Source organism: Ostrea edulis, chromosome 5, assembly GCF_947568905.1.
Source record: "Ostrea edulis chromosome 5, xbOstEdul1.1, whole genome shotgun sequence".
In the NCBI taxonomy this organism is placed as follows: Eukaryota; Metazoa; Mollusca; class Bivalvia; order Ostreida; family Ostreidae; genus Ostrea; species Ostrea edulis.
Genome location: NC_079168.1, coordinates 85,181,078 through 85,193,896, shown reverse-complemented (window position 1 = coordinate 85,193,896; position 12,819 = coordinate 85,181,078). Strand labels below are relative to the sequence as shown.

General features: G+C 34.9%; 1 protein-coding gene across 1 annotated transcript; it reads right to left on the bottom strand.

Annotated features, from left to right (window-relative positions):
- Nucleotides 1-5,428: 5,428 nt before the first annotated feature.
- Nucleotides 5,429-12,046, bottom strand: LOC125652580 (uncharacterized). The gene is made up of 3 exons (XM_048881903.2): nt 11,750-12,046; nt 6,637-6,694; nt 5,429-6,371 (listed from the first exon to the last, which is right to left on the bottom strand). The coding sequence occupies exons 1-3, from the start codon at nt 11,750-11,752 to the stop codon at nt 5,725-5,727; spliced, it is 708 nt and encodes a 235-aa protein (XP_048737860.2). The 5' UTR covers nt 11,753-12,046; the 3' UTR covers nt 5,429-5,724.
- Nucleotides 12,047-12,819: the final 773 nt, after the last annotated feature.

Below are 12,819 nucleotides of genomic sequence, written 5' to 3'. Positions count from 1 at the left end.
GAACAAAAGGGGTCGGGCCGATTCAAATACCTAGAAGACTCATACTATAATTAAATCTGATTTTTCAGAGACAGGAGACATAGGACGTGGATTCATGTGCTGGTGTTTTCTGGTAGGAAGTGCTATCTAGCCAAAAGAGACTTGATTGAAACAATCCTCGGTTTCCCTGTCTTATAAATGAATTTCCTTATGATGAACGAATTATCGGGCCATTCCGGCAAGAGGAAAACAACCTCTCGGAATGACCCGAGAAGTTGTGATGGAAACGAGGTAGTGACAGTCTAATAAACTGTGGAAGTCAATGACTTTATGACAAATACATTGTCAAGACGTTTGTTGTTGTCAAAAATGTGAAAGGTGCCATTTTAATACGTCGGATCCTTAGCTATGGTTAAACATGAAATATGAATAAAATTGTTACGTCAGTATATATTCTTTTGGGAACACTTTCCACATAATTATTTTATGATGATTTTGTGATATGTTTCTGCCCTCACTACCTTCCTCACTATTTAGCGCACAATACAAACGAAATAATTCATTTTGCCACAAAGCATCGTCATTCGTCATGATGGTACATGTATATACTTTGCAAATTTTGGGCGCTTTTACTTATAGGTAGACTAGTGATTGCTCTTTCGCCAAACGCTCAGAATTCAGAAGTGAGAACCACAGGTCTTTCGGATATGACCTTAAAAAACGGAGGCCCTCACTGCTGCGACCGTAAGCGCTAAGCATAGGTCTAAATTTGTGGTATTTCACCTACAGCTACAACTGGTGGCGTCTCAATAGGAGTGAAAAATTCTCGACGGGACGTAAAACAAAGGACGGACGATCCAACATGATTATTATCGTTGAATGTGCTTCTGTGCTTTCCGTTTTGGAGGGTAGCTTTTTGTCAGTTAGATAAGGTAAATAAACGCATTTTCCATTTTAATTCAAATATAAACTTTTAAGAACATAGGCAAAGTTTCTCATTGATACTAGTATATAATTTTTCGTGACATTTCACTTGCGTTCTATCTTGTTTCTACAAAACAATCTTGGGGTATAGATGTACATGTATTACCATGTCTGTTTTAGAGTTAACATATTTTGACAGTTCCTGATTGTTGCAAGTAAAAATCTTATGTATTACAATGAGTTTTATAAATTCCCATTTCTGTAGCAAAGGAGACAAAAATATTTGGTGCAATCGGGTATTGAACATTATTAGCTAGGTGATTTTAACACTGAGCTACTCCGGCCTATATACAACGTATGGTTATATTGCTACAATATAAAATGTAAACCTATTTCGGAAATTATAAAAGAACTCTTCATATCGAGGAGATGAAAAAATAGTTTTTGAAAAAATGTCAGAAACGTTGCGCATTAATATGCCGCACATATCGTCGCCGGGCGACCGAACGTGCCGTAACAACGGGTGGCCTTAATGAAAGGCGAAGATAACGAACAGTGATCAATCTAATAATCTATAAGGAGTTAGGCAAACACGAACCCCTGGACACACCAAAGGTGGGATCTAGTGCCTAAGAGGAGTAAGCATACTATGTCGACTGGTCACATCCGCCGTGAACCCTATGTCTTCATCAGGTAAACGGAGTAATCCGTCGTCAAAATAAATGTGTCAAGAACGGCTTAATTAAATGAAGATCATTTTATGATATACTGGACGGACTAGTGAAATGCTTTGCGGACTAGTGAACATAACGTTATCAGGCGTGGACAAATATTCTATCTATCTATCTATCAATAATGACCTTGACCTTGCAAAATGACACCGTATCTTATAAAAACCCCATTCTTACAAATATTTGGTCAAGATACAAAAAATGTAAACAGGGGATAGAGAGACAAGCTTGGTGATTCCTATTTCCCACCAAAGTTTTGTTTTCATATTTCAATTTCCAAACTGTGTATGCAGTTAATCTAGAGACCATTTCTATCGATGCAATACAGTTGATTTTAGTTACATGACCCAAAGAGACCCATCTTGGCGCCGGAACCCCTAGTTTAGGAGTCATGTGTTTCGAAGCCTCCAAACATATACATATTGTAATAAAAAATTGTAACTTTTCATGAATACGTTTTCAAGGTAGAACTTTTATACTAAGCAGATATTAGTTTATTTAACAGTTCATCGCAAACTCGGTGGTTTATATTAAAAATATTTCAAATACAGTATGTATCTTGTATGGTCCTCTTATATTAACGTCAAATGACTGTCCCATTTCCATTCTCAATGACCGTGTTGTGTGCGACAGCGTGGCGAGAATTCCATCGTCATCGAAAGCAAATCTTTTTTGACTTGCCCAGATGATCGAGCGGTTTTATCGCGCTGGTCACACACCTTGGTTCCGCAGGTCGTGAGTTCAACACAGGATAGGGGCGGAAGTGGGTATCCATATGTAGTGAATCTCTCTCTCTCTTCTCTCTCTATCTCTCTCTCTCTCTATTTATTTTTTTAATACATTTTCGGACATTTTTTCAATGTGATTTACGAAACCTTTGACCATGGGTTCATGGAACATCTTCGAAGTAATCAAGAGTCTGTGTACCACGCTAACACAGTACATACGGCCCCGAGAGAAAGGTCTGGCAAATTTATGTACTCATGATCCGGGACATAGATCAGAAGTTTTGTGTCATCTTAACCACTGTTTACACTGATGGTTCTAAAGAGCACCGCTTCTAGTTACAGCGTAAACTAGATGCTGTCAAAACCTTTATTTGATGGGTTGTTAAAACACCGCGTGTGAAGTATGACTTCACCATTGAAAGAGTGATACAAGCTCTAATAATAAAAAAGATGTTTTGTTTGCAAATAAGTAATATTTAGAGTCCAAATATCGCTGTGAATTGATGAATTATATGAATGCCTAAAAAGAAAAACATGCCTAAAAGACGCAGACGATCTTCTTCTTTTTTTTAAAAATGTTTATGAATATTGAAAATGTTATTTCTTAATATTTTTTTTAATTCCAAGGCTAAAATCTTCAAAAAAAATATGTGAACTGGTGAAAATATATATCATACAAATGCATTTTGAAAAGAAATTAAACTGAAATGGCTAAAATTCAGAAATATTGCTATTTTTCTCTGAATTATTAAGCCCCATCGGAATTATAAAAAGTAGTCCTAGAGAAACATTGTAATCAGAAAACTACATTCCCTTGATGTAAAATGGTTTACAAATTAAATGAATTAAAAAAGGAAACTAATTTCTTGATGATATGTGTATAAAATTAGCAACAATATGATTATTTTAGTAATTTCTATCAATTTTGATAGGGATCGGTACTTTTTTCTCTGCTTTAGTTCAAATCTGAAAAATAGCGACATTTCTTAAATTTGGTCATTTCATTTTAATTTCTCTTTAAACCCAATTTGTCTAATATATCTTTTTCAAATAACATGTTTCTTGAAGATTCTTCACCATGTTATCATTCCGGGGGGAAAATCATATAAAACAAATGCTGCACATATTAAGATGCATTGGGTATTATGGTGGACAGGTGCCCCCGAGGTCATCTCACCACCCGTCATTTTTTGACTGTTTAAATATCTTTAAAGTGGTTGAGATTCCATTACCCTTATTGAACGCAAATATATTCCTCTTGCACACGAAACAATGCACCGAGCACCAAGATTTTGTTCATCGTTTCTCCACCTCAAAATAAGAAAAATCTAATTTTCTAAAAATGTGTATGGTCAATGATTAATTTTATTTCATATTTTCATAAAAAGAAAGTATATGTAACTTTCTACCAAGAGATAATTATGAAAATATAATTTTATTTTAGAATATTGTAATAAAACCTGCCTTTTCCATATACTTCAATGTTAAATTCTAGGTGAAATAAATCAGGCAGTAAACAAAATTTTGAAAATTCCTATAGTGGATTATTTTTATTTGAAGGACCCTTCAAAATGATACCATAATTACAAATATTCCACCATCCATTTATTAGATATGAAATATGGTCATTATACATTGAATACCTTAAGATTGAAGCACGATAGGCGTTAGCGAGGTAAAAAAAAATTATGACACTTTACCAAAAGCTGGTGACGTCTTTACTTGAATGAGGAAATCTCAAATGGGATATGAAATAAGATAAAAAAAATATATATTGTGATAATTTGCCCGTTTTTTCGTACATTTCTGTTTTCGTAAGTTTAGACTGGTGTACAAGATTTGTCCAGCATATAGGAATGGTACCACATATAAACACGTGCCATCACTGTTAATGTACAGGTTAGGGGAAGTGAAGAGGACATTCTTTGTGTACACGATACGCTCACATTGTAATCGAAACTTTCAGGAATTGTACCTTGCCTAAATATCTGTGTTCCTATTCATTTTCAAGATTAGATTGAAAAGAGGTCAAATTAACGGGGCAATGTACCGGTAACAGAAATTCCGAATTTCCTTGAGTGCTAGATGTTGTGTGTGTTTAATTTCTTATTTCATTTACACATGTAGCGATGCTGTCTTAAAGAGTTGAAGGACAGAGTCATTGAGGAGCACGTTTGAGAAATATGTCATGCACGTCTCGATGTGCAGAGCCCTAGTTGATTATATAACCGTAGTTCATGATTCCGAAAGTTCTTGATTCCGAAAGTTCTTTTGATCACGTAAGTGATGAAAAGGTTAGTTGGTTGTATATTGTTTAACGCCCTGCTCGAGAATCTTTCACTCATATGGAGACGTCATCACTGCCGGTGAAGGGCTGCAAAGTTAGACCTATGCTCAGCGCTTACGGCCTTTGAGCAGGGAGGGATCTTTATCGTGCCACACCTGCTGTGACACGGGGCCTTGGTTTTTGCGATCTCATTCGAAGGAACGCCCCATTTAGTAGTCGCCTCTTACGACAAGCAAGAAGGTACTGAGGACCTATTCTAACCCTGCTCGTCATTCCGAAAGGAAAGTTTCGTCAAATAACGCCTCGATTGCTGCATGAAAGAAACGAACTGGTTCTTTGAATCCTTTTAGGGACACGTTCAATTCGGGTTGGACCACGTTGTACACTTTTGCACCATTCGACTATCGACAGGAAGGACGATATCGCGATAGCTACACTGGCGATGACATGATGACCCGGTAGAGCATTGTCGCGTTCTCATCATCGGCATCTTTTTATCATACGTCATCACACTATTTTGTCACTGCATCCTCGCGTCGTCGTCATGACAATATCCGCTTGCAATAGTAGGACAGAGCGATACTGAACCCCATGGCCCCATGGCTCCATCTGGGTTCCGTACTCTTGTCAATTGATACCTGCTCCGTTAAATCTTAAATAAATGACCATCTACCTCATTACCAAGATTAATGAGGTCTTTATCTGAAATATATTAATTACATTCAATGTTTGTACTTTAAAAACACATAAAACTTCTGATCTACATAAAAACAAGCTCATCGTATTTACTTCTGTTTAATAAACAAAAACACCAATAAACACGATATACTTTGTCAAATAAAATATCAACAAATAACAAACATATAAAATATTGTCAAATGCGTGCAATGGTTTAACATATCCTAAGGAGCCATTGAACTACAACTCTATAACAACAAGTATCGGAAATGCCTATTCCAAACTCGGACTCTATATCTAGTCTAAGACATTTTACAAACCACTGTTGGCAAAGCCTAAATACGGCGTACGTATCACAGAAATAATTGTTTGTAGATGTTGACGTCCAATGCTTTGGTTACTGTGACGCCAGAAGGTAGAGCCAAAGAGGGTCCATAAAGTTATTCTTAGAGCGAAAATTCAGAGGCTTCTCGATATTTTGTACCAGTCTCTCTGCTAGAGTCCGTTTTCTCTCGTTCTTCAGTTTTGTGAAGAAATGAAGGTCATTGTGTAGACTGTTACTGTGGGGATCGTTAAAATTTCCGATATTTTGTTTGTTTCCGTAAGATTCGGGATACAATTTGGTTTTTTCGAAGTTCAAAAATGCGCCATTCTGTGCAGGATACACATTTGTTGGTAAGGGATTAAACGTGACTGAAAGGGTGTCTCCTTGAACTGGGTCCACAAAGTTAAGCTTCTGCATCAAGCTATCGGTGTGTGATTTTTTGGCCGTGGTTGTCTTGCTGTTGTCTGTGGGAGGCACGGTGGAGGTCACAAAAGGATAATCCAAGTGATAGTCATAATTAAGGAACGGATCAAACGTAGGAGGGACAGTGGTAGGCGGTAACACTGAATCTGATTGGCTGAAACCACTTTCCCCAGGTTTAGGCAGTCGGAGTTGTGGACCGAGATTCAGAGCTAGGGATTCCTCTGCAAACTTATCAAATGGGTCCTTGATTTTCACTGCTCTCTGATACCATTGGCTTGCACGCGAATGATCCCGACCTGGAAAAATATCACAAATAAAATTATTGTACATGTAGATAAGCAACGAATGCCAGTATGAAAAAGAGGTGCATATTTGATGCACACACTTGAAGATGGTAATCCCAAGGTGTCTCAGATTCTATTTTTTAAATATAGACTTTAAGCGCGATATCGGGAATCTTGTTTGGTGATTTAGTTATCATTCAAAGACACAGCATTTTTATGTTTACTAAACCGGTGGTGAAGTTCAACATTTTTTGAAGGTTACAATTTGATGACTTACCCATGTGTGCGGACGCCACCTGATAGAGAAGAACCACCGCAAGATATTTCCAAGCATTCTGCAAAAACCAAAGAAACAAACATAGTGAAGATGGTAAGTTAAATATATATATATCTGTGTGTGTGTGATATAAATATAATATGATGAAACAACGGTCAAGCCTATTAACAGTGACCAGCCTCCATGTTGGTGGACAAGCTTGTAATGCCCTGTGACTGTGCTGTATTTACATGACATGATAGTACGCCGGTGTATAACACGTTTTTCGATTGAGATTTCTAGAGTACTGACATCTTCTGTGACAATCATTATTACTACATTACTATTTATATCACTACTTTAACACTGGGAAGACCGTCATGAACATTGAGAGTGGACGTCTTCAAAGAGTAAGGGTATAAAGATTTACATAACATGTTTTACAGGTTCTAAAATCTTGTTGTGTAAGAAATATTATAATCACATGTATATAAATTGTTTTGTATCTCAAATTTCAAACTGACTATCAAATCTGCGCGCGCATTTTAGTTAAGACACTTTCATACACCATTTCAAAAAATTCTACATCCAAAAAAAAAAAACAATAGGTGAAGAGCCGGTCCCCATTTCTGTCCTTTCTTATCTCCCCTTTCATTGCAAAAATGAATAGATAAACAGACAAACAAGGCATTTTCAGCCTAAGTATCAACTCCCGGAGTAATGGTTTCATTTCATAACATCATAACTTTTTTAAAATTCATTTTTTTTTTTTTTTTTTTACATTTTTAGATACGTGCAATACAAGGCAAATTGTGGAATTTAGAATCACAAAATTTTGATGAAGCATGGGAAAGTCCTTCTAAGTACAATGTCTAAAGTTCCTTATAGGGAAGACCGACGTGTACTAGTTGATCTAGGTCAGAGAGAGAGAGTTAATATGAGTCACTCGTGGCGCCGATTCCACTTTAAACCACACGCTGACAGCTGACGAGTTATGATGGCTATATGATCGCAAACTTGACCACATTTATAGTCCATCTAAATAAAAAAAGTTCGATTTATCGATTGGCAAACATAAAGTTTGTCGTATATGTGTGGTATATTTTTGCACATTGAAAAAGAAACAGACGTCATAGCATGTCCTAGGGTCGGAGATTTGTTAAAGGAGGCATCCCATCAGAGAGTGTCAATGGTCACTTGTTGAATTGTTACGGTACTCAGAGATACGACCTATAAAGATGCACAGTATGTAGATATATGTGTAGCGTCAAGGTTTCGATTTTCTACGACAGAAAATTCTATTCCACCAATGATTTTTTTTTTTTACACCGGCCTTGTAAATTGAATCTGTCGCAAGCAAATCATACTGGAAGAAATTTTACGACATAGTATTTTATAATCAAGTTATAACGTACTAAAATTTAGCAAAATATCGAGTTTTTTCAACTTCGTCTAGAAAACGTGAACTGTATATGGCAATCAGGATTATCTAGGATCAAGAACATTGCAGCATATCAAATCAAACAGGTCAATCACTGTTTTATTCATTTATTTTGTGTGTTTGTTTTTTGCTGAATGCAATCCACGATTTTCAAGTTGCTGGCCTGTTCTTATTGTCACGTGTTCATCATTTCATGATTATGAGAATGTGATTACGTGCAATTTGCTTCGATTTTTATTTTGAACTGCGTTTAAATATGAATATGAATTGAATATCCATGATTATCATTGGTGATGAAAGGAGACTATTTACTCCTTTTCTGTAACTCGGACATCGACAGGAACTACAATACCGTGATAGTAATGATAATAATGTCCTTTATTTAAACAGGATATCACAATATTAGTTTAAAAAATTAGTTTACATTGTGGTTCTGAAAACATATATACAGACAGCAATATTGTACAGATACAATATAAATTAACATATGAAGGTATGTTACATACGATATCTACATATATAAAATTGAAAATAAAGCTGAAAAGAAATAAATAAAACTAAAACTGAAAATAAACAAAACCAAATCTATATGGTTTTAATTTCCAGGATGAATAAAAATTCAAAGATAAGCGGATTTAAAAGTTTCCAATGTTGGGTAGTATTTTTAAAATTCTGGCATAATATAATATATTTGTCCCAAAAATTAATACCACACCACAATGTCATAATATCCGACATCCCGTAGAATCAGTGTGACTTGGTAATAGAGGATACTTATAATTACTCATTCCTAGAATAATAACCATAGTATCAAAATCTGAGCTTTTTGTGTGTTCCCACGAAAAAAAGCGACTAATGTAACCTCCCCCACCATTTAATCACAGGTGCATAAATTAAGCGGAAGTAATTTAGCGTGTACCTAACAACATTCGCAAACCAAAGTGTTGATTGGATAAAGAATGCAAAACTATGTTTTCCTATTGGTCAGATGGTACGATCGGTCTAAGCAATTGACGATATATTTATTGTGACAGACGATAATATTCTTGTAACTTTCTTGTCAACACTCATAACTGATAATTATTTTATGTGAAGAACACTACAGAGAAAACCGAACCTTGCGTAATGCCATTAACCAGTCCTGTAAACAACGAGCATATATATATATATATATATATATATATATATATATATATATATATATATATATATATATATATATCTGTGAGTAATTTTCTTATCAGCAATAGTAATAGTAGGTTGACAAAGTAAATTTTCTACATACTTCAATCCATTTATAATTAATTGCAAATACACACACACTCACACACACACATCTATATATATATATATATATATATATGTGTGTGTGTGTGTGTGTGTGTGTGTGTGTGTGTGTGTGTGTGTGTGTGTGTGTGTGTGTGTATACTGCCAAATGTTATTGTCAAATAATTGGTATGAAACTAGAATTTAGAATAAACCTGCCAATTCAGCATAACAATGAAATCGAATTGGTCAGGGACCCTCTCTCTCTCTCTCTCTCTCTCTCTCTCTCTCAACACTAGGGAGTGAGATAAAGGTACATTTGTATTGTATGTTGATTCTGATCTTGCTGTGTCTACAAAAGCTAAGGAAAGTACAACTGCAATTGTCGAGAAATATTTTAGTTTAGGATGCATATTAAGCAGATAAGTAGCAGACAAGTGTATATAATAAATGACAGAAATCCATCATTTAAGTTTTAAAGTTAAAAAGATCAAGTAGAGGTCTTTCATACCATTCGACATTACCCAAGTTTGAGTGACGATGACAGCAAAATGATACATCACAATTTATTTATATAAAAAAATAATTGGCTGATATCAGTTCGTATGATGGTAGTGTTACGTTAATGCATGCATATATGGAACAACATATAAAGTACGATATTCTGTGTATCATCATAACATTTCATATGCATGACTTTCAAATGTAAATCATTTTCCTCAAATGCATTTTTATATTTTTCTTCGACTGTTTTAGAATTTCAGAAAATGAAATATGAATAATGGAGAAGGTAAAATATAAGATGCTCTCTCTCTCTCTCTCTCTCTCTCTCTCTCTCTCTCTCTCTCTCTCTCTCTCTCTCTCTCTCTCTTTAACTTCAACACCTCGTAAAAAAGGCGTACATATCCCGTATATATTGCTGATTTCAGGTCTTTCTAACATCTGTTTGACATCTCTAGAAAGTGCAGACTTATGTACAAACGGAAACATTTTTTGTTGGGGGGGGGGGGGGGGGGGAAGGATGATTTTAGGTAACAGACTTTGTTATGTCTATATAAGTATGTATATATTTCTGTATTTTTATATAGTTTGTTTGCACACGTTGTGGAAGAAAACTTAGACATTTGGATTTGTCCAAATTAGAATTTCTCTAAATCCTCTCCCTCTCTCTCTCTCTCTCTCTCTCTCTCTCTCTCTCTCTCTCTCTCTCTCTCTCTCTCTCTCTCTCTCTCTCCATTGCATTCTTGTTTCTCTCCAGATTTTGTAGTTATTATATATCGTTATTTGTTTGATATAAACATACACAATTATTTACATGTACATGTAGATACCAGACATTACATGTTTACCGCATCATTCTCTCATTATCGATCATGTTATTTCTTCCGCAATCGTTATTTTCCTTCCCGTAACAAAACTATATATCAAACCCGAATTTAAATCTTAGTATCTTAAAATTCAAGTCTGTCTGCTTTATGGTCAATGGGCATTACTATTCCCGTGTATCATTACCCACTAGTAAAAAAAGAACTTACGGGTGATTTGATGAATTACGATGAGCAGGTATACGATGTTAGACGCGGGGGTCAAGGTCATGTGTACTATTTGTATCTTCCGTGAGCGGTCAAGACGTGTCAACGAATAGGTCATTCAAATTCATGATATGCTTTTTTAGGATCATTTATCAAAAACTTTTCTTTATCTGACGTTTTCATATTTTGCTTGCAGCATAAGATAGATAGTAATTAATAATAGATGTTGTATTACTTGTACTTAAACAGCATTTTGCAAGAACAATATATTAATGAATGAATAAATAAATAAAAATCCAATAAAACAACACACCACAAAAATCTAGAATTAGATTTTAATTCTCAGAAGCATTGTACATGTACACGTCTAACGTATTTTTTTTTCTCGAAGGGATGATAATTAACAACTTAAAGTTTTATATTCTTTCAAAACTTCCTACTTGATAGTTTTAATTTTTCAGTTAAATACATCATCAAAATGCTATAATTGTATAGTACGGATGTGTACCAGATAAACTGCTATGTATTTATTTAACAGAAGATGTCCCATACCTAGATTAACTTAATCTCTATACATAGATAACTTAAATCAATTCTTACGTTGATAGGAATTATTTTGAAGTATAGGTAAAATTATCTTAATACTATTGTATGTACAATGCAAATCAGAATGAAACTATCAATAATCATTTCTATTTTCAGACCTGTCAGTCTTAAGAACTACAGAACGTGCAGTAACAGAATCATAAATGAAAATTAAAAAAAAAAAAAACTTGAGATCAATATAAGACATCATCAATTGTCAGATTAGATATGAAGTAGTTTTTAAAGACAACAATGAAAGAAATGTGATGCTGAAATTATTTTTTTTTTTAACTGTCACAAGTTTCCTTACCATTGTTCAGGATTTTTGTCGTTAATCCTTTCACTGACTCTAAGATGAGGATGCTAAACTTAGCCACACCACTAGCGAGCTTGTGTTTCACAGGAATTATGAATGAAAAATGAACTGTCGTATTTTCTTATAGTTCCTTTAACTAGAATCACGGTCAGCGAAGCGTGAAGGTGCGGAGGGACGCTACCTACTGATCATTGAGGCGTGGTATCGTTGGCGATAGGTGACTCCTTTTTCATGGTCAGCAAGCGAACATACGCAGGCACCAGGCGTCATGGTTTGATACGTCTGTGATTTACAGACTTTCGCCGCAGTGAGACACCGCTGAGGAAGTTCCAGGTGTGATTAAGCGTCACTTGTTAACAAACAAACCTAATTAATTCTTTATTTTCTTTTTATTGGCGTATCGATCTATGTCTATCGGAAATACGGGTTGAATTTTATGTCATTTATAGCGTTTGACTTACAGTCTTTTGTTTTTGTAAACATTTCTAATATGTTTGCATTTATTTAAACATATGTAAATAAGAGACAAATACTCTCTCTCTCTCTCTCTCTCTCTCTCTCTCTCTCTCTCTCTCTCTCTCTCTGAAAGACCTAAAATGTTTGAATTGAATTTTCATGTCAAAATAGCATATTAGAAATTTTCAAACATCAAGCCCGATAAAAAGGAGTAAAAAGGAGTTGCATGGTTGTCTCTCTAAACCACCGTGACTTTTTGTTGATTTAAGAACATATTCTATTGTATAAATATACAGAGGGATTGGTTACAAGTTCTTTTTGTTGTGATGGACGCACCTTAATAACGTCCTAAGTTCATCAAGGAGATGGCTTATATAGACTAAGCCTGTTGCTGAACCTCATCAAATCATTGAATAAAAATACATGTATGTTGTTTGAACCTTAGTAATGTATACCAATGAAATCTAAAATCATTCTCCTACAAAAATTGTTGGATTCTCATACTCATATTTACAGTATATCAAATTAATTGGCGATTTTAAGTTATTCCATCTGTAAGTCTATTAGAATACGAAAATTTAAGAGTATACGAAAAAATGTGTTGCATA